At 37.1% G+C, this 23724-nt stretch overlaps 2 protein-coding genes and 1 non-coding gene across 3 annotated transcripts; 2 read left to right on the top strand and 1 right to left on the bottom strand.

The window, feature by feature from the left end:
* Window positions 1–355: 355 nt before the first annotated feature.
* On the top strand, window positions 356–427 carry trnat-cgu (transfer RNA threonine (anticodon CGU)). Its single transcript has one exon. It is a non-coding gene; the product is annotated as a tRNA-Thr (tRNA).
* Window positions 428–2040: 1613 nt separating this feature from the next.
* LOC131983654 (C-reactive protein-like) lies at window positions 2041–9507 on the bottom strand. The gene is made up of 3 exons (XM_059348418.1): window positions 8758–9507; window positions 4014–4221; window positions 2041–2544 (listed from the first exon to the last, which is right to left on the bottom strand). The coding sequence occupies exons 1-3, from the start codon at window positions 8804–8806 to the stop codon at window positions 2139–2141; spliced, it is 663 nt and encodes a 220-aa protein (XP_059204401.1). The 5' UTR covers window positions 8807–9507; the 3' UTR covers window positions 2041–2138.
* Window positions 9508–10745: 1238 nt separating this feature from the next.
* Window positions 10746–22120, top strand: tsen54 (TSEN54 tRNA splicing endonuclease subunit). The gene is made up of 12 exons (XM_059348417.1): window positions 10746–10850; window positions 13039–13197; window positions 14148–14211; window positions 14300–14383; window positions 14521–14619; window positions 14702–14754; window positions 15650–15757; window positions 15940–16420; window positions 16496–16631; window positions 16710–16770; window positions 17718–17831; window positions 19383–22120. The coding sequence occupies exons 1-12, from the start codon at window positions 10795–10797 to the stop codon at window positions 19531–19533; spliced, it is 1566 nt and encodes a 521-aa protein (XP_059204400.1). The 5' UTR covers window positions 10746–10794; the 3' UTR covers window positions 19534–22120.
* Window positions 22121–23724: the final 1604 nt, after the last annotated feature.

Here is a 23724-nt window from a genome sequence, read left to right as displayed (position 1 = left end):
AATTAATTATTCTTTTATTTCTGTATTTATTTGTATATATACATTTTTTCCCCATAATAAAGTGTGTTTTTGGTGCCTTGTTTTATTGCCGATTTTCAGAAAAGTGCTTCAGAAAATTTTGGGGAAATTTCTTAACCTACATGAAAGCGCGATTTACCTGTTTGTTGCTAATACATTCAAAATAGAGTAAAAAGTTAATGGAGTTTTGGAATTAAGTTCCTCCTGTGGTTGAGCCGGTTTAATTAACAAGGACGTGCTGACGCTAAAAATACTTTGCGTGTCATGGATGTTTCCCAATCGTTTTAATCCTCTAGTTTTGTTGAAATTGCCAAAGTGTGACGGTTTTACACTGCCAGGCGCGGTGGCCAAGTGGTAAGGCGTCGGTCTCGTAAACCGAAGATCGCGGGTTCGAACCCCGTCCGTGCCTGTAACCTCTGTGATATATCCTACTCCTTTTTCATAGCCTTCCACACTGGTCAGTTAATAATATAAAAGTAAAATATGTTAATCAAATTAAATTCTGTTTTGGTACTACCGAGGAGTTGAAAATTCCGAAGTTATCAATAAGTAAAACTGAAATATATAAATGAAATAAACATGAGAGAAGAACTTAATGAAAAATACTAGAAAGAAGTACTTGAATACAAATTGTAAATAACTATAGGAACAAACAAACTTAAACTTTTTTTTTTTAAAGAATAGAAATAACTGTATGAATAAATATAAAAATACAGAAACAGATACAGAAATAAATGTTTGATTAAATGCAGGAATAATTCAGAAGTAAATTAATAAAACTATAAATAAAGGCTGAGATAAATACAAAATAAATGAACGCATAAATACATGAAAGAATATTAATAATAATTACAAACTACATGTATTTATAAATTAATTATTTAAGTTTATTCATTCCTGTTCCTTTATGTTAATGAGGGAGGAGGTCCTGATCTCTGCATTTGGGTATTTATTTCCACTTTTATTTCAGCATATATTTTATCTTAGACTTATTTATTTTTCCATGTATTTATTAATCTATTTTTTTATTGGTATTTACTTGGTAATTCATTGTTCTCCATACTGTGCACTTTGAGTTGCATTTATATGTATGAAAAGCCCTATATAAATAAAGTTTGATTGATTGATTTCAATTTTAAATGTTAAAGTTCCACGATTAGCTAATTAAAATTCATTATGCATATAGAATAATAATCCACAAATATACTCTTGATAGTAAATCTTTTGAGTTGTTGAGTGTGACTGATGCAGCTTCTCCACAAAACTGATCTCCTGTTGGAGAATTTCTCCTAAATGTCCACCAGAGAGCGCTAAAACAACACAAATACTCAGGCGTTTTAGTTGAGTTTCCATGAGATAAAATAATATATGATGTAAAAACTTATTAGACCACAGTATTGTGAGAAATTAATAAATAAAATAAATAAGTGCGGAAACAAAAAAGAATATATAAATGCAGTAATACAAATCAATAAATGCACAGGAATAAATAGTTAAATAAATAAATGTAGTTTCTAAAAAAATAGAAATTAATTAAATATATTTATTAATTCATATCCTGTTAAATTATTAATGTTTTATCCATTAATGCAAATATCTATTTATTTCAACATTTATATTTTCTGTTATTTATGCATTTATTTATTTTTGTATTTATTTAAGCATTATTTATTTGTATCTATTTATTTCTGTCTTTGTTTATTTATTCCTGTATTTATTCATTTTTCTGTTTATTTTTATATATTTATTTTTTCCATAACTATTTATTCCTGTATTTTCTTTATATATTTTTAAAATGCATTTCTGTATTTATTCATAAATTTATATTTAACTGCTCTTTTTATTTATACATTTATTTTTTTATTCACTGGTCATTTCCATCCTCCCATCCATCTAATCCGACACACTGGTGTCTAAGGAAAGTCACATAATTAATTCAAAACCTGGGCTGTAAATGAATTTGTGTAAGACATAGATGCATGAAAACAACCTCTCTACTGCTACTACTATGATATATAATATTGCACCACAACAGGCATTGTCAGCAATCATTTTATTGGACCATAATTTTAAAAATAATTACACTTTTATTTTATCAGCATATTTTGTGGGTCTTCCAGTTACACCTTAATATCAACCACCTGCACCTGCCCCTTCACTGTTAACTCTGCGGTTTCCCAGTCGAAGACGTTTCCCCTCTGGACTTTCTTCCCGGAGAACACGTCTCTGATCTGGCTGTCTGAGAGGACAGAGTCCCACATATTGATGTCACTCATCTCCCCGACGAAACTCTGTGAGGCCTCAAAGTCCCCCAGGTACGAGTCTGGATCTTGTCCGATGATCACCCTGCCCCCGGAGCTGATGCTGTGGCCCTTCTTGTAAATTTTGGTGACGCTTTTCTTTCCATCCATGAAGAAGGCGGATGCACCTGTGCTGGAATCCCAGGTGACACACATGTGGGTCTGCAGGGGGCCGAGGCCGGGGACCTGGAAGATAGCCGAGCCTCCGGCCAGGGCGAAGGACAGCCTGGACACACATGTACAGGTTATTAGAGTTCATTACAGGTCATCAGAGTTAATCAGAGTTCATTAGAATGAATCAGAGTTAATCAGAGTTCATTACAGTTAATCAGAGTTAATAAGAGTTAATCAGAGTTCATTTCAGTTAATTAGAATCAATCAGAGTTAATTACAGTTAATTAGAGTCAATTAGAATTAATTAAAGTTAATCAGAGTTCATTAGAGTTAATCAGAGTTCATTAGAGTTAATCAGAGTTCATTAAAGCTAATCAGAGTTAATCAGAGTTAATCAGAGTTCATTAGAATTAATTAGAATTAATCAGAGTTCATTCATCAGAGTTAATTAGAGTCAATTAGAGTTAATTAGACTTAATCAGAGACCATTTATTATTATTATTATTATTATTATTAATAATAATAATAATAATAATAATAATAATAATTCGTTTATGCATTTATAAATTTATTTCCTGAAATTTCTTTGTACACTTGATTACAAAAAATCAGTATTTATTCTTTCATTTCCTGTTTTTAATTATCCATTATTTTTTTTAATACTTTTATTGATTTATTCATTTATGAATTTTTTATTTATTAAGAAAATCTTTTTTAGATTTAATTGTACATTTTTTAATCTATTCCTGTATTTATTTGTTGTTGTTTTTTATAAAAACTTTCCCGATTTATTTGTGAATTTACTTATTCCCCTGTATTTTCTATATACACTTTTAAAAAATGATTTCTGTATTTATTTATGTTTTCTTTGATTGATTTATGCATTTACTTATTTTTGTTTTTTCTTTACCATTTTATTTACTCCTATTTATTTATTTCTGTATTAACTCACTTATTTTTTTTAAATTCTGATTATTTGTAAATGTATTTATTTTTGTATTTTTTAAATGTATTCCTGCATTTATTCGTACATTTACTTTTTTCTTTACACACTTTAAAATTGTATTTCTTTATACATTTATTTATTTTTAATTATTTAATTTCTGAAACTCCCATATTTATTTCAACATTTGTTTATTATATTTAATTATTTATTGTTTTTATTTTAATATTTTATTGACTACCATTTATTTATAACTGCATCTATTCCTGTATTTATATTTTTTAATAATCTGATATTCATTAATTTCTTTATTGAATTTTCCATGTATTCATTTATACTTATTTATTTACTCATCTATTCTTTCCTTATTCTTTACTCATTTGTTCTTTCCTTTATCGATTTATTCATGCATTTATTTATTTGTGTAGTTATTTGACTTTTATTTAATCACTCCTGTATTTTTTGTATGATTTTATTTTAATTGTAAATAAATAAATAAATAAATATATAAATAAATTTAAAAAAAATAAATATATATATATATATATATATATATATATATATATATATATATATATATATATATATATATATATATATATATACATATTTCTTTATTCGTCTGATGTTGGGTCTACCTGCCGTCCAGCTCTCGCCACACATTCAGCTCGTCGAAGTGTTGCGTCCGGTAAGCGAACAGGATGACCTCACGCTCGCCGCTGAGCTCTGTGGTGAGGCGCATGCACAGTGTGAAGGCGTTTAAGTTCATTGGCTTCTGAGGAACCATCTCCACGTAGCTGTTGCTCGTCTGCAACTGGAAAACCAGGCTCCTCATGGGCACACCCCCTGAGAGACATGAAGTTCAGAGGTACAAAGAGCGACAGATGACACAAAAGCCACGTGTTAGAATTACTGTGCATAATTTATGCGTCAGTTTTCAGTCTGTCACTTGGTAGGATGTTTAAATGCACCTAACGGCAATTTAAATTATATTTATTTATCTGTTTATTTCTTGTTATTTATTTCAGGGGATTTTTATTTCATAATGCCACATTTAATTTAATTTAATTTAATTTAATTTAATTTAATTTAATATTAACCCAAACTACTAAAAGTAAGAAAGTAAGTAAAGTTTGGCATTTAAATGCCCCTAAAGCCAATTTAAAATTATATTTATTTGTTTATTACTTGTATTTATTTCAGGCGATGTGTATTCCATAATACCACATTTAATTTAATTTAATCTAATTTAATTTAATTTAATTTATCCATCCATCCATCCATCCATTCTCGTCCGCTTATCCGGGGCCGGGTCGCGGGGGCAGCAGGCTAAGCAGGGCATTCCAGGCGCCCCTCTCCCCAGCCACAACGTCCAGCTCCTCCTGGGGGACCCCGAGGCGTTCCCAGGCCAGGCGAGAGATATAATCCCTCCACCGTGTTCTGGGTCTTCCCCGGGGCCTCCTACCAGTTGGACGTGCCCGGAACACCTCTAACGGGAGGCGCCCGGGAGGCATCCTTACCAGATGCCCAAACCACCTCAACTGGCTCCTTTCGACGCGAAGGAGCAGCGGCTCTACTCCGAGCTCCCTCCGGATGTCTGAGCTCCTCACCCTATCTCTAAGGCTGAGCCCAGCCACCCTACGGAGGAAGCTCATTTCGGCCGCTTGTACCCGCGATCTCATTCTTTCGGTCACTACCCAAAGCTCATGACCATAGGTGAGGGTTGGAACGTAGATGGACCGGTAAATCGAGAGCTTTGCCTTCAGGCTCAGCTCCTTCTTCACCACGACGGTCCGGTACAACGCCCGCATCACTGCTGACGCTGCACCAAACCGCCTGTCCATCTCACGCTCCATTCTACCCTCACTCGTGAACAAGACCCCGAGATACTTGAACTCCTTCGCTTGAGGCAGTACCTCTCTCCCCACCCAGAGGGGGCAGTCCACCGTTTTCCGGCAGAGAACCATGGCCTCAGACTTGGAGGTGCTGACTCTCATCCCAACCGCTTCACACTCGGCTGCAAACCGCCCCAGTGAGTGCTGGAGGTCCCGGCTTGATGAAGCCAAAAGAACCACATCATCTGCAAAAAGCAGAGATGCAATTCTGAGGTCACCAAACCGGATCCCTTCCTCCCCCCGGCTGCGCCTTGAGATCCTGTCCATGAAGACCACGAACAGAATCGGAGACAAGGGGCAACCCTGGCGGAGGCCAACACCCACCGGGAACGTGTTTGACGTTGTGCCGAGTATGCGGACACTGCTCTCACTTTGGTTATATAGGGACCGGATAGCTCGTAGCAACGAGCCCGGTGCCCCATACTCCCGCAGTACCCCCCACAAGACTCCCCGAGGGACACGGTCATAAGCCTTCTCCAAATCCACAAAACACATGTAGACTGGATGGGCAAACTCCCATGCCCCCTCCAGAAGCCTCGCAAGGGTAAAGAGCTGGTCCGCTGTTCCACGGCCAGGACGAAAGCCGCATTGTTCCTCCTGAATCTGCGGTTCGACAATCGGCCGGAGCCTCCTTTCCAGCACCCTGGAGTAGACTTTCCCGGGGAGGCTGAGAAGTGTAATTCCACGGTAATTGGAACACACCCTCCGGTCCCCCTTTTTGAAAATGGGAACCACCACCCCGGTCTGCCAATCCACAGGCACTGTCCCAGACCTCCACGCGACACTGAAGAGGCGTGTCAACCATGACAGCCCAACAATGTCCAGAGCCTTCAGCATCTCAGGGCGAATCTCATCCAACCCTGGCGCCTTGCCACCGGGCAGCTTTTTAACTACCTCGGCGACCTCGGCCAGGGATATTGATGAGTCTTCCCCTGAGTCTTCAGACTCTGCCTCCTCTACGGAGGACGTTTTGGCTGGATTAAGGAGTTCCTCAAAGTGTTCTTTCCACCGTCTAAGGACATCCCCAGGTCGGGTCAGCAGGTCTCCTCCCCCGCTGAAGACAGCTTGGGCCAAGCCCTGCTTTCCCTTCCTGAGTCTCCTGACGGTTTTCCAGAACCTCTTTGAGGCCGACCGAAAGTCCTCCTCCATGGCCTCCCCGAATTCCTCCCATACCCGAGTTTTTGCTTCAGCGACTGCCGCAGCTGCAGCCCTTCTGGCCGAACGGTACCTGTCTGCTGATTCCAGAGACCCCTCGGCCAGCCAAGACCGAAAGGCCTCCTTCTTCAGCTTGACGGCCTCCCTCACCGCTGGTGTCCACCAGCGGGTTCTTGGGTTGCCGCCACGACAGGCACCGACGGCCTTCAGGCCACAGCTCCTACCAGCCGCGTCAACAATTGAGGCTTTGAACATGGCCCATTCGGACTCCATGTCCCCAGCCTCACCCGGGATGTTGGAGAAATTCTTCCGGAGGCGTGAGTTGAAGACCCTGCAGACAGGGGCCTCTGCCAGACGTTCCCAGTTCACCCTCACTACGTGTTTGGGTTTGCCAGGTCTGTCTAGCATCCTCCCCCGCCACCTGATCCAACTCACCACCAGGTGGTGATCAGTTGACAGCTCTGCTCCTCTCTTCACCCGAGTGTCCAAAACATGCGGCCGCAGATCAGACGATACGATAATAAAATCGATCATCGATCTTTGGCCTAGAGTGCTCTGGTACCAGGTACACTTATGAACAACTCTATGCTCGAACATGGTGTTCGTTATGGACAATCCGTGACTAGCACAGAAGTCCAATAACAGAACACCACTCGGGTTTAGATCGGGCAGGCCGTTCCTCCCAATCACCCCCCTCCAGGTACCATCATCGTTACCCACGTGAGCGTTGAAGTCTCCCAGAAGAACAATAGAGTCCCCAGATGGTACCCCTTCCAGGACACCACCCAGAGACTCCAAGAAGGCCGGGTACTCCGAACTGCTGTTTGGTGCATAAGCACAAACAACAGTCAGAGACCTTCTCCCTGTGACTTGCAGCCGCAAGGAGGCGACCCTCTCGTTCCTCGGGGAGAACTTCAACACAGCGGCGCTCAGCCGGGGGCTTGTGAGTATCCCCACACCCGCCCGGCGCCTCTCACCCTGGGCAACTCCGGAAAAGGAGAGAGTCCAGCCTCTCTCCAGGAGTTTGGTTCCAGAGCCCAAGCTATGCGTGGAGGTGAGCCCAACTATTTCTAGCCGGTAACGCTCCACCTCCCGCACAAGCTCGGGCTCCTTCCCCGCCAGCGAGGTGACGTTCCACGTCCCCAGAGCTAGCCGCTGGAGCCGGGGGTCAGCACGCCCAGGTCCCCGCCTTTGCCTGCCGCCCGACTCTCTGTGCACCCGACCCTTATGCCTGAGTCTGCGGGTGGTGGGCCCACAGGTCGGCGGGTCCACGTAGTCTTTTCGGGCTGAGCCCGGCCGAGCCCCGTGGACAAAGGCCCGGCCACCAGACGCTCGCCTGCGTGCTCCCCTCCCGGGTCTGGCTCCAGGAGGGGGCCCCGGTTTACCCGTGCCGGGCGAGGTACACTGATTTAAATGGTCCCGCTTCATAAGGGTCTTTGAATCGCTCTTAGTCTGGCCCCTCCCCTGAGACCACTTTGCCATGGGAGACCCTACCAGGAGCTATTGCTCCCGACAACACAGCTCCCAGGATCACTGAGGCACACAAACCCCTCCACCACGATAAGGTGGCGATTCTTGGAGGAAATTTAATTTAATTTAATTTAATTTAATTTAAACCAAAAGTTTAAGTTTGGCATTTAAATGCCCCTAGAGCCAATTTAAAATTATATTTATTTGTTTATTACTTGTATTTATTTCAGGGGATTTGTATTCCATAATACCACATTTAATTTAATTTAATTTAATTTAAACCAAAAGTTTAAGTTTGGCATTTAAATGCCCCTAGAGTCAATTTCAATTCATATTTTTTCATTGTTTTTTACTTGTATTTATTTTAGGGGACTTTTATGTCATAATGCCATATTTATAAAATACATTTAATTAAATTTAATTACATTTTTACTTAAATGGTATTCTATAATCAATTGGCTGCAGAATTTCTTTTTTCACAATTTTAATTGAGTTTAGTTTAGTTTAGTTTATCTGTTTATTAATTAATTGTATTTCATTTAATTTGGTAAATTTGGGGAAGTTTAGATTAGTTCAAAATCAAAATGATTCATTATCAATTTATCTACTTATTTTCTGCATTAAACAATTGTTTTGTCCCGAAAATACCCCCCAAAAAATACAGTTTTCTAACCCCATAGTGGTGTCTTAAATCATTTGTTTTGTCTGATTAGGCGTCCAAACAAAATAAATTAAGTTTACAACCATAGAAGACAATAATACAGAAAATATTCCCATTTCAGAAGCTGGCTCGAGTTAAATTTGCAGACTGGTGCCTTTCATTTATACTTGAATGCATGCACAGATATAAAGAAACATTTACTGGCCACTGTGGAGACAGCAGCGAGGAACAGGACGGTTGAAAGTCTCATTCTGTCTGAGGAAACCTGCAGAAAATTATGGTTTAATGATCCCACACATTTTAAGTTAAGAGCAGTAAAAGATGACTATTACAACAGAGCTGTATACTTACTGTGCAGCAGAAAAGGCTCTACTACAGACTGTCTGAACAGTCTGGGGGTTTATTTGTGATTCTCTGAACTCGGTTATCTAATGATCTGAGACGAGATGATGAGTGCAAACAGACAAAGTCCAGGGGTGGTGAAAGGGGCTTCTCAAACTTTAGAGGGGGGAATGACGAGAGCGCTCGGGCTAATAGAGAAATGCATTCTTTGTTTTTGCAGAATATTATTACAGCATGCAGAATATTCTGCAGGGAAAGTTTTTACCTGAGCATAAGAGAATAAAACAACAACATCTACTTTCCAACAGAAGACAGAATTTGAGCACCTTATTAGTGCACACACAGGATTAAAACATCACCAATAAAATCAATCTGCATCAGGTCAAAGCACTGTTTCAACATATATTATGTAAACCCCGGGGCTTAAGGTCAGTAGAGTGCTATAGTTTGAGTTTCTCTTTTCACAATATTAGTTTAGTTAAGCCTGTTCAAATCAGTTTTAAAGGACAAAGAAATTGGTTCCCTTGGTCAGTGTGACTGCTCCATGAGAGATTTTTTAATCTCAAGGAGGCTTTTACCTGGTTAAATAAAGGAGAAACGTATACACACACAATTAATTTATATTTGTAATTTGTTAATTTAATCTGATTTGATTTGATTTAATTTAATTTAATGCTAACCCATTGTCAACCAGCAGCAGAATTTATTTCTTGCTGTAGTTTGAGTTTTTATTTATTTGTTTGTTAAGTAATTGATATGATTTAAAGTAATTTCAAATATTTTTTAAATTTCATTTCAAATATTTAATTTGATTTACTCTAATTTAATAATTTCCAATTTACCAGCAGCAGAATTTCTTTCTCGCTATAGTTTGAGTTTCTCTTTTTAAATTAAATATATAATTATTACATCTGTGGTAAATTACTAAATTAAATTAAATTAAATTAAATTGAATTAAATTTAACATTGAGTTAAATCAGGACTTTTACTTGTAATGGAGTCATTTACCACGGATGGAATAATTACCACAGAGTGGTATTAGGGTTTTTCTGAAGTAAGGTCAGAGGTCAACAGTTCTCCACAGCAGCAGACTGAAAACCAGCTCAAACAGGTGAAACATTGCATTTCTCAGCATTAAATTGTAATTTTGTTTGACTGCATGTATTCACCTTGACGCAGCCTTTAAAGCCCAGACACTGAAAAAGAAGTAAAAATATATATAATTTGTAGAAAAATAGCAAAGTATACAGACTTAAGAAAAAAAGATTATATTTATATTTGAAAATAAATTAATAAATGAAATTATAATAAATTGAATTAAATTAAGATTCTGATTGGCTGATTGGAAAAACAAAGTAAACATATACAGACTTTAAAAAAAACACAGACTCAAAATAATAAACAAAATAGTTATATATGAAAAATTACAAAAATATACAGACTTAATAGCAATTATTGCAAAAGTAAGCAGGTGACAGGTGACAATAAATTATAATTAATTTAATTTAATCAAGATTATGATTAGCTGCCTTTCTTTAAGATGTTTTACATATTTACAGCTCAGACTCATTCACGGTTTGGCATGTTTATTTTTATATATATTTAATATATTTTGCATCTGTTATGATTATTAAATAAAATAAATTTGGAAAAAACAACAACATGAAAAAATTCAGACAGGCAATTTTTAAATTTAATTTTTAATGCCTATTTTATACTTTGATTTAATTTTGCTACTGTTGTTATTGTTGTTGTCGAAGTATAAATGACGTTTGGAAACAAAAAAAACAACAAACAACAGCAAAAGTCAAAACTCAACTGGTGTAACTGCACTCATTCGAACCTGACGGGCGTTAGGACCCAGACGACCTCGGCAGCAGCGGGGAGCCGTTAAACATGGCGGACCAAAACAAGAAAGAGACCGAGCTGAAGTTCTACAGTGAAATATTAAGGTGCGTAGCTGTCTTTAATTTAATTTATTTACACATTTAATGACCGAATATCAATAAATTTTACATATTTTCTTCACCAGTGTTTTTTTTGTCGTATAATTTACTGTTATGGGAGCTTTTTGTAGGCCGTCCTGCTTTCATGGTGGGACGGTTGTTTTAGCTTAACTTTAATGGCTGAAAACCTGAAATAAATTAATAAAATAAAACTATAAGTTAACAATACAGGATTTAGTTTAGTCTAGTAGTGGTTTTATTCCTGTTAAATTCTATTATAGCTTCTGTTCTAGCTCATTTCGATTTTCTTGACTCTGTAATTGCTTTTGATTGTATTTAAATGTCCATTTTTCATGTGTTGTTTGTCCGGATGATTTTATTGTTTTATTATTTTTACAAGCACTTTACAATGTTTTGTTGCAGAAATGTGCTATACAAATAACTAACTAACTAACTATGCATATGTGCTGTAGCCTATGTATGGAGGACATAAAATAATTGTAATAATTAATTAATGCCTAAAAAAATTGAAATAAATACAGGTGCAAAGAATATAGAAATAAATAATTTATTTATTTTTTTTAAATAGGAAAAGTAACATTAACAATAAGTGCTGAAATAATTTAAAATAAATAAATAATTTGCAAAAACAGACATAAAAAATACATTCATAAATAAAATAAGTAATAAATAGTAATTTTTGTAAATTTGAAAATCTTAGCCAAAGAGCCTGATATTTTCCTGAAATGTGCTAGATATATAAAAGACTTATTGTAGGAAGTATTCAGCTCCTATACTTACTTAAAATATATTTTTTTCCCTTTCTCTGAATTTAATCTTTTAAATCTTTAATCAGTCCAGATCATCGCTACTAAATATTGTCAGAATTGTAAATGTCCTTTTTTAAGGTGTTGTTTCGAGGATTTTCTTGTTTAATGTAAAGCACTTTAAATAGATTTGTTGCAGAAATATACTTTATAAATAAATGGCCTTGGCTAGAATATTGCATTGATATAATTATGAATAATTATTTTAGGAAGTATTCAGCTCCTATACTTAACATTAATGCAAACCAAAAACTGCCTGAAAAATGATGTATACTCTTTCACTGAGTTAGATCTTTTTACCAACTTCTGTCCAGATCATCACAACCAAACCATTATTTTGAGAGTTTTAAATGCCAGTTTGTTTCATGAATCAATCATAAATGAAAATAACATGTCTGGGTGTGGTCTCATGACAATGAGTCATGAGCATATGACTCATCATTGGCAATGGAAATACACAATATTTTAATTACATGCAGCTGTACTTTATAAGTAATATAACACTGAGTTGCCCTGACAGTAGACCATGCAACAAAGCATGTGAAAGCTATATAATTTATTTATAATATAGCAATTTACACATTAGGATGAAATTGGTGGTAAATGTTTTTTGTTCCCATAATATATATGGAGGACAAAAAAATAACCAAAGTAATTAATAAACATCTAAAAAAAATGCATCAACAAGTAGAGGTATAAATAAATACAGGAACAAAGAAATAAACATGCTAATAAATGCATACATTTGTGAATAAATGCAGGAATAAATGAACAAATACAGCCATTTATAAATACACAAATAAATAAATAAATATGGAGCTTAAATACTTTAAATAAATAATTAATACATGTATAAATCAATAAGAAAACAAAATGTTGAAATAAATGTAAAATAATGAATTGCACAAACAAATACATACAAAAAATACATGAATAAAAAAAGTTGCAATAAATATTAGAATAAATCGAATTTTGCTGAATTTGATAATTATGCAGAATAAATAGATAATATTTAAAAAAAAATTCTGCATATATATATATCTGTCTGTTTATTAATGAGGTAAGAGGTAATAACTTATGCATTTATTTATTTATTATGCATATATATTTTTTTACTTCCATGTTTATATCAAAAATGTATATATTCCTTTTTAATTTTTTTTTCATGTATTAAGTGATAATGATAATGATAATGATAATTGTGCCTTTTTTTAAATCCTCCATCGACTCTAAAGAACTTCAACAATATGTTCTTGCAGACCTTTATGTATATACATATATATATATATATATATATATATATATGTATATGTACATATCTAGTGGGAAAAAAAGACTAAATATTGTTTTGTTTCTTTAATTTCCAGTCCATCTGCACTGTTTGCAGCCCGGTCCAGGAGTCACAAGATCCCAGTCAAGGGACAGAAGGACTTCTTCCCCAATGACTCAGACGAGCAAAGAGAGCGGCTCGAGCAGAGTCTCAATGAGCACTGGAGCCTCATTTCAGAGGAGAGAGTGGAGAAGCTGTGAGTAGACGCTTTTTTAAAGCAGTCATTGCCTCCAGCTGCATTTAAAAAAAATAATGCAGCAAAAAAGGAGGTGACTAAATGTGCACCGTGATAGAGTCCAGAAGCTCTGCAGGTGATTTGTCATTCCAGTAAAATAAATTGAAATAAGAAAGCTGAAGGGTAGGAAATCTTCAATGCTCCAAAAAGTCACCTTTTATATTAACAATGAGTCAAATGACTTCATACATAGTGAAAGAGAGAATTGTTCCAAATTCTGCAGCTCTTTATAGCTCGATTTTTGTTTTTTTTCCCTTGGTTCATAGATTTAGATTCACAGCACTTTTCGATACAGTCTTGTTTTCAGCTCAGACAAGCTTTTAACCAAAAACAGACAACAGAAAAAGTTGAGTAAAGCTTAAGTAAAGTAAAGTAATTAATTAATGTCTAAAAATGTTTTGAAATGAATACAGGTGCAAAGAAATAAATATGGTAATATTTATATAGTATGTATATAATAAATACAGGAATATATGAACAAAACCAAAAATACATAAATAATTAAATATATTTTTAAATAGAAAAAAAGACATTAATAAATAAGAGTAGATGGAAAAATAAAATGGAAATAAATATAATTCAGTGTTTTATTAATATGATTTCTGAGTGTTAATATTGGGTGTACATATTGAATGTAGTTAAATCAACTTGGTTTTTTTTGCCATTTTTTGTGTAGTTACTGAAAATCGTAACAGTTTTAGGCCATAAATGAAAAGGAACGATTTTTAATTTAAATTTTTCTATTGCTTCTCTCTTTATGAGGCAATAATATGTCTCTATATTTTTTGTATTTTATTATAAGCCTTACTACTAATGTAGATTATGTTGGTATATGTAAATTGTATAGACACTTGGATCAGGTTTTGCTGCATCCACTTCATCATTTTTTAATTTTTATTATTTTACTGCAGAGGAAACCTGGTGAAGGCCACGTGGATCCCAGCTGAGCAGATCGTGGAGCTTCAGTCTCCAGCTGTGAGTGCTCTATCACTAAATAAACACATATTCTTTCTATCATGTATTTACATACTGTACCTTAAAGCAATTTGTTGTTTTCCCACAGGGAAAGTTTTGGCAGACGATGGGTTACTCTGCCAACGGAAAGCAGTACGTCCTCCCTGAAGAGGCTCTTTACCTGATGGAGTGTGTGAGTGGAAGCTATAAAACCTGTTTGGCAGGGTGTGGTTCACTCATCCTTCTTTGTATCATTCAGTAATAATTACATAACACCACGTGATCTGTAAAACACTGATTGATGACGTGTGCGTGTGTCTGTGTGAACAGGGGAACATGCAGGTGTTTTACTGCGATCTGCCGCTGTCCATCCAGGACGGCTACGAGAGGTTTCTGTCTTCACGCACAGTCAGCCTGCAGCAGTACCAGGTACAAACAGATGTCCCAACAGATGATTTATAGGGGAACTGAACTGATGAACTAATCTAATTTTTACTTTTCATAACAAAAGGTGTTCGGGCATTTGAAGAGGCTTGGCTATGTGGTGCACAGGTTCGATCCCAGGTAACTGATCCTGATCCCTCCCCCCATGCATCAACACTCTGAACCCCAACAAACAGTTTGTGTGTCAGTGTGTTTTTTGCCCACTGTGGCCTTGTATTTCACTGCAATATTTAAAATGTATATAGAATCTAAATAGTCCTGCAGCTCTATGGAATCAGCACAATCATGAGTAGAAGTGTGAGCAACTAAAAATATATTTTGTGCAGAATAACAGTTAATATGACAAATCATTAACAAAGAAAAGAAAATAAAGTTGAATTTCGCTGATGAATATTTCTTTAAAAAATTGGAATAAAATGGAATTTATTAACAATTTTCCAAGTGCCCACAAGTATCACGAATGTTGGAAAAAAAATCTAAGCTCCACAAAGTCCATATTGAAGTATATAGCATGTTTCCAGCCTTTCCTGTTCTTTCATCTCTGCTCTGTGTAAACAGCCTCTCCTGTCCTCTCCCCTCAGCTCTGTGTAAACAGCCTCTCCTGTCCTCTCCTCTCTGCTCTGTGTAAACAGCCTCTCCTGTCCTCTCCTCTCTGCTCTGTGTAAACAGATTTTCACTGTGTCATGTGACAAATTTTCATTTGTCACATGACCGTTGGTCTCAGCAGAATCAATCATGTCTTCACAGTGTCTCTGGATATTCCAAAATGGTAAATTTTTGCAGAATTTTCAAATTACACATGTAGAATGAAGAGATTCCGACAGAAATATCAACATTTTAAGCTTCATTTTAGTTACTTTCTCCCACCGAATCATCATCAGATATGATGAAAGGATCAAACTCTGAACTGTTTTTACAGTTTCTTATTATGAAAAACGGTGTATTTTTGTATTTTAAAATATTACATGATATTATAGGTTTGTGTGTGTGTGTGTTTGTGTGTTTTCTCCTACAGTTCCGAGCCGTCGCCCTACACGAGGCAGCTGAACTTACCTCAGCCTCGTGACCGAGTGGGGAGACAAGTGAAGAGGAAACGCAGCCCCAGTCCTCCCGCAACATCCAGGTAAACAACGTACAGAATCACTTCCTGTTTGCTTTATAGTGCACTTTATTTCGTGTCTGCCATTTCATTTAAGCATCCAAATTCTTTTTTATTTGTCCTATTTTTACTTTATTTTGATACAATGTAATCAGGGGAAAAGCATCTTGTAGTCGAGACTTATTCAATATTTCCTCTGACTGTAGTCGCGCTGAAGCACAAGAGGAATCCACAGCTGACAGAATGGAGGAGGATAAGTGCGACCATGAAGGTGAGCAGGATAAAAAACTACCAGAGTCACCCCCAACGGTGTCTCCAGAGACGTCAGGTCCTCAAACTGCTGCTGCGAGCTCAGCAGACGGTGGCGGTGATGGTGGCGGTGGCAGCAGGACCTGGTGGCTGCCGGATGTTCTCGGGGAGCCACCGCCTCCCCGGCCCTCCTCCAGTTCCTCACGCTGGGACTTCGACTCCATCCCTTTCCCTGACCTCGGCTCCAAGGAGAACCTCTCCAGCTGCCTGGCCTCTCCGGACCCCTCCCTGCTCCCCGGCTCTCTGGCTGTGGGAGTCTGTGACATTTACCACTGGAGGCACAGAATCAACCTGCAGGACGTGAAGATGTCGTCGAAGGAGCAGAGGAGGCAGGAGGACAAGCAGAGGCGCCGGTGGGAAGTCAACAAGGACAGAGAGGTTTGTAGTTACACCAAAATGCATCTATATTAACAGAAAATATTATCAGGGATCACAGTGTGAGATTCTTTAAAGGTGCGGCGCTGCAGGAACTGGGCGGAGTATCGGCAGCTCCTGGAGAAACAGCAGGGGAGGCGTGAAAGACGACCAGCTCACCTGTGGAACAGGGAGGTCGCTCCTCTACACGACCCGAGACAACCAATCCCCACCGGTGAGTCTCTGGGTTTAAATCCACATCGATTAGTTGTGTCTGATTCAGAGTCAGTAATATTTGGTTTTCTTCTTCCAGGTGAGCTGCTGGAGAAAATCAGTGTGATTCGATCTACAAATCTGTTGGAGGGAGCCTCCAGGTATTACTTGTTTCTTTTTCAGTTTCCAATAAAACAAAGCCAAAGCCAAAAAGTATAAATTGGGTGATGGTTCAAGTACCTTTTTATGAACGTTGAAATTCTAATTCAGCCATCACAAAGCCTCGTAGTGTGGTGGCAAATTAGATTAATTTCAAAGCCCCGGGGCCAGATGAGACGGCCAGAGAGCCACCCAACTTGCCAACAACACACTCACCAAAATCTTCCCCAAACACTAAGACTCAAAAATGATAGAGGCAAAAAAAAACTAGCAGGAGATTCACTCAGAGGTTCATGCAGCAGAGTTTTGTTCTTGCAAAGGTCAAGAGATCAAAACTCAATGAGTTCCTTGGTTGCAACCACAGGAGACTGAATATGCAGTGTCAAAACATCGTCTTTTATTCTATACAATCTCCCTTTTTCTTGTTCTCTCATTGGTGGACTTTCTTAGGCCCCCTTTTACCAAAAAGTATCTCTGTAAACAATGATGTATCTTGTGGGCTGATTCTGTGATGATTTTGTATCCTACCTGACTGTTTTCATGGAAGAGCTGATATCTAGCCATTTTCCATGGTTTTCTTGATAATGATTTTGGTTATTATCAAGAAAACCATAGAAAATGTCTAGATATCAGCTCTTAAATTAAAGTCTTATGAGCTATTTTTGTTGTTATCATTATATTTGTCCAAACAAATGTGCATTTAGTTGTACCAGGCATTAAAATGAACAAGAAACTAAAGAAAGCAATGGTCTAATCATTTTTTCCATGAATGTATATCATACGTGAAGTCCAGGTTGTAATTAACCCTGAGGCCTGCTGCTATCACAGCTTCTGATCTTAGATTCATAAAGACTGAGAGACAAAGCGGCGAGATGCTGCAGCTCAGTGATGATCCTGTATTGAACTGTGTCGGAGCGTGCTTCATTCACCTTCTGCTTTGTCCACTTAGGTTAAAAGGCTCCGACGAGTGGAGGATTTGTTTCAATGTTTACCAACCCGATTCAGTGGCTGATTTTAAGAAGAGCAGCCCGGGGAAACCATACTCCCGCATGTGTGTGTGCAGGTAAGCCCGAATGTTTACCCAAGATTAGTTTACAGGAAACAGACATCAACCTGACTCAAATTAAATAAACAACACAGAGGCTGGCAATGAAAGGCCCCTTTGTGTCATCTTTCTTCTTCAATTTTTGATTACTCTTTTGCACCAGCAAAGTTCATACGTGTAGTTTGAATGTCAGTTTATGCACTACTAACATTTTTGCACCAGCTGAAAAAAATTCCAATAAAGCTTAGATGGATAAGTTACAACTTTAGTGGTTGTGGTTGTCATGGCACAAGGTTTTGAAAGGTGGGATAGCCTAGAAGAAGAGGAGGAACCTTTATTATACAGACTATTTTGAGAGATTTTGTGTTAAGTTGTGCCAAAAATTCCTCCAGATTCCCGCATTAAGAGACCAAGACCTTGAGGAACAGCAGTAAAAAAATCTGTGCTGTGATTTGGTTTCAGAAATTTTTGAGACATTTTGGAGATTTCTGCCAGAATTTCATTTTTCAGTGATTGTATGGCGAACTTTTGTGCTGTGCTGCCTGCTGAGAAACCCCCTTTTTGTGAATCTATTGTGAAAAGCCATCCATCCTCTGAATGCTCTAGGTCTCTAGTTTGTGGTTGTAAAGTTTCATGAGGCTGTGATTATTCTAGAGGTCACAGCAGCTCATTTTATACACTGAGCTCAAGTTTCACTCACTAACATCATCACACATGAAGAAAATTGGGCTCATTGAATCCACAAGAGTCTCAGCTTTCCAGTCCTACCCGATTTATGCAGCTCACAGACTGTTTAGGGACCCCAAGATGCGCAAATAGTCACATGCAAAAGGACAAAATAACACGTTTTAGTGTGTGCAACTGTTTGGTTTCTACCCCAAACTGCATATAATCAGCATAAAGTGGGCATGTCTGTAAAAAGGAGACTCATTGGGACACATTTTCATTCAGATATTTTGAAGAGGAGCTCATTTACTACATGATAAAAATGTGTTTGTTTTTTTGCATTAAAACTGCATGTTATCAGCATAAAGTGGGCATGTCTGTAAAGGGGAGCATTATTTTAAGCCCTTCCTGACAAGATATCATGACATGTTTGGTACCAATGGAAAGAAGAAGAAGAAGATAATAGAATCTACAAGAGTCTCAGCTTTCCAGTCATACCCAATTTATGCAACTCACACTGTTTATGACAAAATATTCACATGCAATAGGACAAAATAACACTAGAAAACTGTGGTTTTTGCCTTAAACTGCATTATTATCATAAAGCGTTATGTCAGTCTCAACAAGGTATCATGATGTGAACGAATACCAATATCTTCTCTGTAGCCTAAAAAGCCTGTTACAGCATTCAAAAGAAACAAAAAACGTCTTATAGTCCCGTCAGCCAAGGGGTTAGAAAAAACTATGTTGGATATGAAAACAGAATAATGTTCATGTTGAATGTAAATAAATGCATTTACTTTACAGGAAACACATCTTGTTGTTTTTAACTTTCTGTTGACTGACTGATTCATTACCAATTGTAACTACTTGTGGCTCAATCGTCTCCTTGCTGTGTCTCAGATTCGACAGCCCCGTGCCCGACCTGCGAGCCATCAAGCTGCTGACCTTCCAGAGCGGAGACGTCCCGGTGGTCTTCGCCGTGGTGGACCACGGAGACATCTCCTTCTACACCTTCAAAGACTTCCAGCTGCCCACAGACGTATTCCCCTGACACCTCGCTGCTCACGTAACATCACCTTACACCACTTGACTTTTAAATGAATCTGCATCTGTCGGCTCGGCTGCACATACAAAAATAATGATATAACTTACAAAAGCAGTGATTTATAATGGGAGGCTGATTTTCAGATCCGTGCAGATTCTACCTCCAAGTGATGCCAAAGTTCTTTTTATTCTGCACGCAGTGGCTGACAAAAAGTTTTCAGACTTTGTTTACACTTCTGACATTGTGCCGGAAAAAGAAACTATGTATTTTTTTTTACCTATTCATTTATGGAACCGTCAGAGTGACTTATATGAACTATTAAGCCGACCAGACTTGTTATTGTTTATTTTCTGCAGCAGCAACAACAAGATCGATCGAGTACTTTATTCCTAGTGGGAGATAAATTGTTGCTACACTCACATAAACCAGAAAAGAACCACTAAAGGCTGCTACTGTCCACCTGAGGGTCGGTGTTGTTACGTTTTCAGTCATTTACAGCGAAAAATACAATGTCAGCTTAAGTGATGCTTTTTTTTTCATTTAACCCTCCTGTTATGTTCATTTCTCATGAACAGCAATAATGTTCGTGGGTCAATTTGACCCGGTGCATGTTTAATTATCCAAAAGTGTCAGAAACCAAAAGAAAATCCCAATAAACATTGTTTAAATTTCATCATTAACTCCATGAGTAACCATTTCAATCAATATTTAGTGCAATGGTGTTCTTTACCTCTCACAGATCATGGTTCAATGAGGATAATTCACTCGTTTTTCATAAAAAATGCATGTTAAAACTTTTTTATGTACGTTGGAAAGGCTTACATAATACAAAAAAATACTTGTAACTATTTATTTTTTTAGAATCTTAAACTTTGAAATGGGTTAATTTGACCCGCAACATAACAGCAGGGTTAAAGGTGCAACGTGTAACACCTGGCTTCATGCTGCAGACTAATTCATCATTCAGAATAATCATTTAATCTCCTAACGCTTAAATTATGTTCAGTTAGGACGCTTTCACAACCCAAAGTCTGTTTGGTTTTTCTGAATCAGAGTGAAACTGATACTTTTAGTTTGTCTTGTATTTAGTCTGGTTTGATTTAACACGCTGGAAATACAGTCATGAAATTTCTTTTTCATTTTAATGGCTGGTACAACTAAAGGTACATTTGTTTGGACAAATATAATAATAACAACAAAAATAGCTGATAGGAGTTTAATTTAAGAGCTGATATCTAGACACTTTCCATGTTTTTTTGATAATAACCAAAATCATTAACAAGAAAACTATGGAAAATGGCTTTAAAATGAACAAGAAATTGAAGAAAACAAGCTCTTGCTGAGTCGTCAATAACGTGTTGATCTATTATTTCTGATGTGCTGCGATCAGACAGCTGTATAACCAGAGAAGGCCAGCCTTGATGGTAAATATTACATTATTCTGAGCAATAAGTTGATAATTCTGCAGAGAGAAATCAGCCTTAGCTCAGTGTTAGTCTACAGAGTGAAACTGAAGGACATGAGTTTCATCTTTATGCTCTGATGGAACCTCATGATTTTATTAGGAGCCACAATCTGCTGCGTTCTGGTTCATGTCCTGTATTTGGGTCAGATTACAGGTGCATCTCAATAAATTAGAATATCATAGAACAGTTTATTTATGTCAGTAGTTCAATTTAAAAAAGTGGAAATAACACATTATATAGATATATTACACACAGAATGAAACATTTCATGTCTCAATTTATTTAATTTCTTCTAATAATAATAATAGTTATGACTAACATTTAATGAAGACCTAAAATTCAGTGTCTCAAAAAATGTAATATTACAAAAGACCAATTTTAAAAAGTATGTTTAATATGGAAATGTTGGCCTCTGAAAAGTATGTCCATCCATATGACTCAATACTTGGTTGGGGCTATTTGACTTGAACTACTGGAAATGGACTTTTCCATCATATTCTAATGTATTGAGATGCACCTGTATGTTCACAGTGAATCAAACCGCATTTGGTTGGTTTGGTCCAATTTGATCGCCACAAGCGACCAAACGAACCTTAACAAAGAATTAACCAACCAGAGTTCAACCCATTGAAACATTGGGTTGTGAAAGCACCCTTAGACACATAATAAACCTTTCAATGTCCTCAAAATCTATAGCAAAGTTTCAAAACTTCCAATCCTGCCGCATCGAAAAACGGCAATACCAAGCGGTTACAATGCAGCGAAGAAAATTCAAAACAAACTATCAAAACAACACAGATATCATACGATCTCTACGTGTTTACATTCTTCAGAAAAACAACCATACAAAATTATTTTCAGTACTGTTTGTGCCAATGTCTACTCTTGTTTTGCATCTTTTAAATCAGAAATGTGTCTATTTAAGGACTCGCTACAATTCACATGTTCTTGAGGGTGATTTAGGGACGTTTATGGGGACGGTTTGAAAACAAACAGCGTGATTTCCTTCTTTTTAGGGGGTAACGTGGCTTCAGTATGAGTTGCGTGTATTGTGAATTAACTGTCTTCATGCACAGTTATCATGTATGTATTCTGTTTGCTAAAATCAAATAAACAGGGATTTTTTTTACTGGGGGTAAATGGTTCTTTTGGGCTTTATTCTGCATCTTCATCAGCTGATAAAGAACAAGTTAGTGAGTTAAGATTGATTCGTCAAACTACTATTTTACAAGATTAAGAAAGAGCTTTGATGCTCAAGTGAAAGTAAAACATTTGCAACGAGACTGAAAGTTTATTCTGCTGTTCATGTGCAAAATCATATATCTCTGTTTTGAAAAAATCAATCAAACTGCTGTTTGGATGCTGCATCAAGACATCTCAGACGTTTTTATATTTTGCTAAATCTTGCTTTGTTTGAGGCTGATGCCGAATCTCTTTTTAGAGAAGCATAAAGTGAATTTAAAAGCTGGAATAGATCTTTTCTATATGGATTATGCACCAATTTAACTCCGAAACAACTCTGTAAAAGTTACTCAGAAGGCTGCTTTCCTCAGGGCCGTTCAAATTTTATCCACACTTAGATAAAATACTTTCCATGCTGCTTAGCACATAAAATGTGCTCCTAAAAAGCAAGCAATAAAAAAAATTATACATTATTATATTGTACTTTCATTGTACTGATTTTTTCACCTACATTTGACCTAATAATTTATATCAAACACTAATTGATTTTTGAATATTTTAACCCTTTATATGCCAGGATTCTGTCATGATGCCACCATTTTTTATAGACCTGCTGCAATCAGCTGAGAAAATAATCTTTTTCTGTGATTCAAGATGATCCATGTTTACATTTATTTAAAGCAGTACAAGCTTGTGTGTATGGATTGTGTGTATCAATCGCATGTTTTTTCTCTATATGCTGAATATGGTCAAAATGATGCAATCTGGTGGAAAGTAGTAAAAATGATCAATTCCAAGGCCAAAGCTCAGATTGACACTGTTAGAAAAATTGCATGAGGAAACCTTGAAAATTGATAATCTGTCACCAACAGAAAAAACCTCACCATTTTTCTGCGCAGATCGTTGATGGGGAATGAAAAAGCAGGAGGCCGTCCAAGTTCTCAGTTTAACATAGTTTTATTACAATACGTCAAAAAATGTGCACTTTACAGAGAATCTCCGGGTTCAAAAACTCATGTCCCTGAATACAAACAGACGTGTTTCAGTTCGTGAAGTCTGAACCACGACTCTCTCCCTGAACCCATTAAAATACTAACATTTGTTTACAAAACATGCTGATCGATTTCCTCCAGGAAGTCCCGCCCTCTTGATTGCTGATTCGCCAGTTTTAATTAATACAACGGCACGTCAATGCCACCTGGTTGCTTGCTGCCCCGGACAAGGCCATCCTGCCCCGGCCTCTTCTCCAGGACATTCAACAAAAACCTCCTGTCTTGTTTTGTCTTACAAAGATAGTGTGTGTTACAGAGCCAAAGGATTTTCACTGTCTCACATAGATTCTAAAAGTCTAAAAAATATGAAACAGACAATGAAATATATGTAGTCAAAGTTTCTAAACCAAAATTAACACACAAACATAATCATTGTATCAAAATCATATTGTCTGACTTAATATAAATGCATAGAGATATTTCACCCAAGGTTTGACCTTTGATAGTGACCTGCGTCACGCACAGAGACAGACAACAGAGACAGACAACAGGGACAG

This window comes from Centropristis striata, chromosome 13, assembly GCF_030273125.1.
Source record: "Centropristis striata isolate RG_2023a ecotype Rhode Island chromosome 13, C.striata_1.0, whole genome shotgun sequence".
NCBI lineage: Eukaryota > Metazoa > Chordata > Actinopteri > Perciformes > Serranidae > Centropristis > Centropristis striata.
Note: the sequence above shows the minus strand (reverse complement) of the source record. Positions and strands in the feature narration are given on the sequence as shown.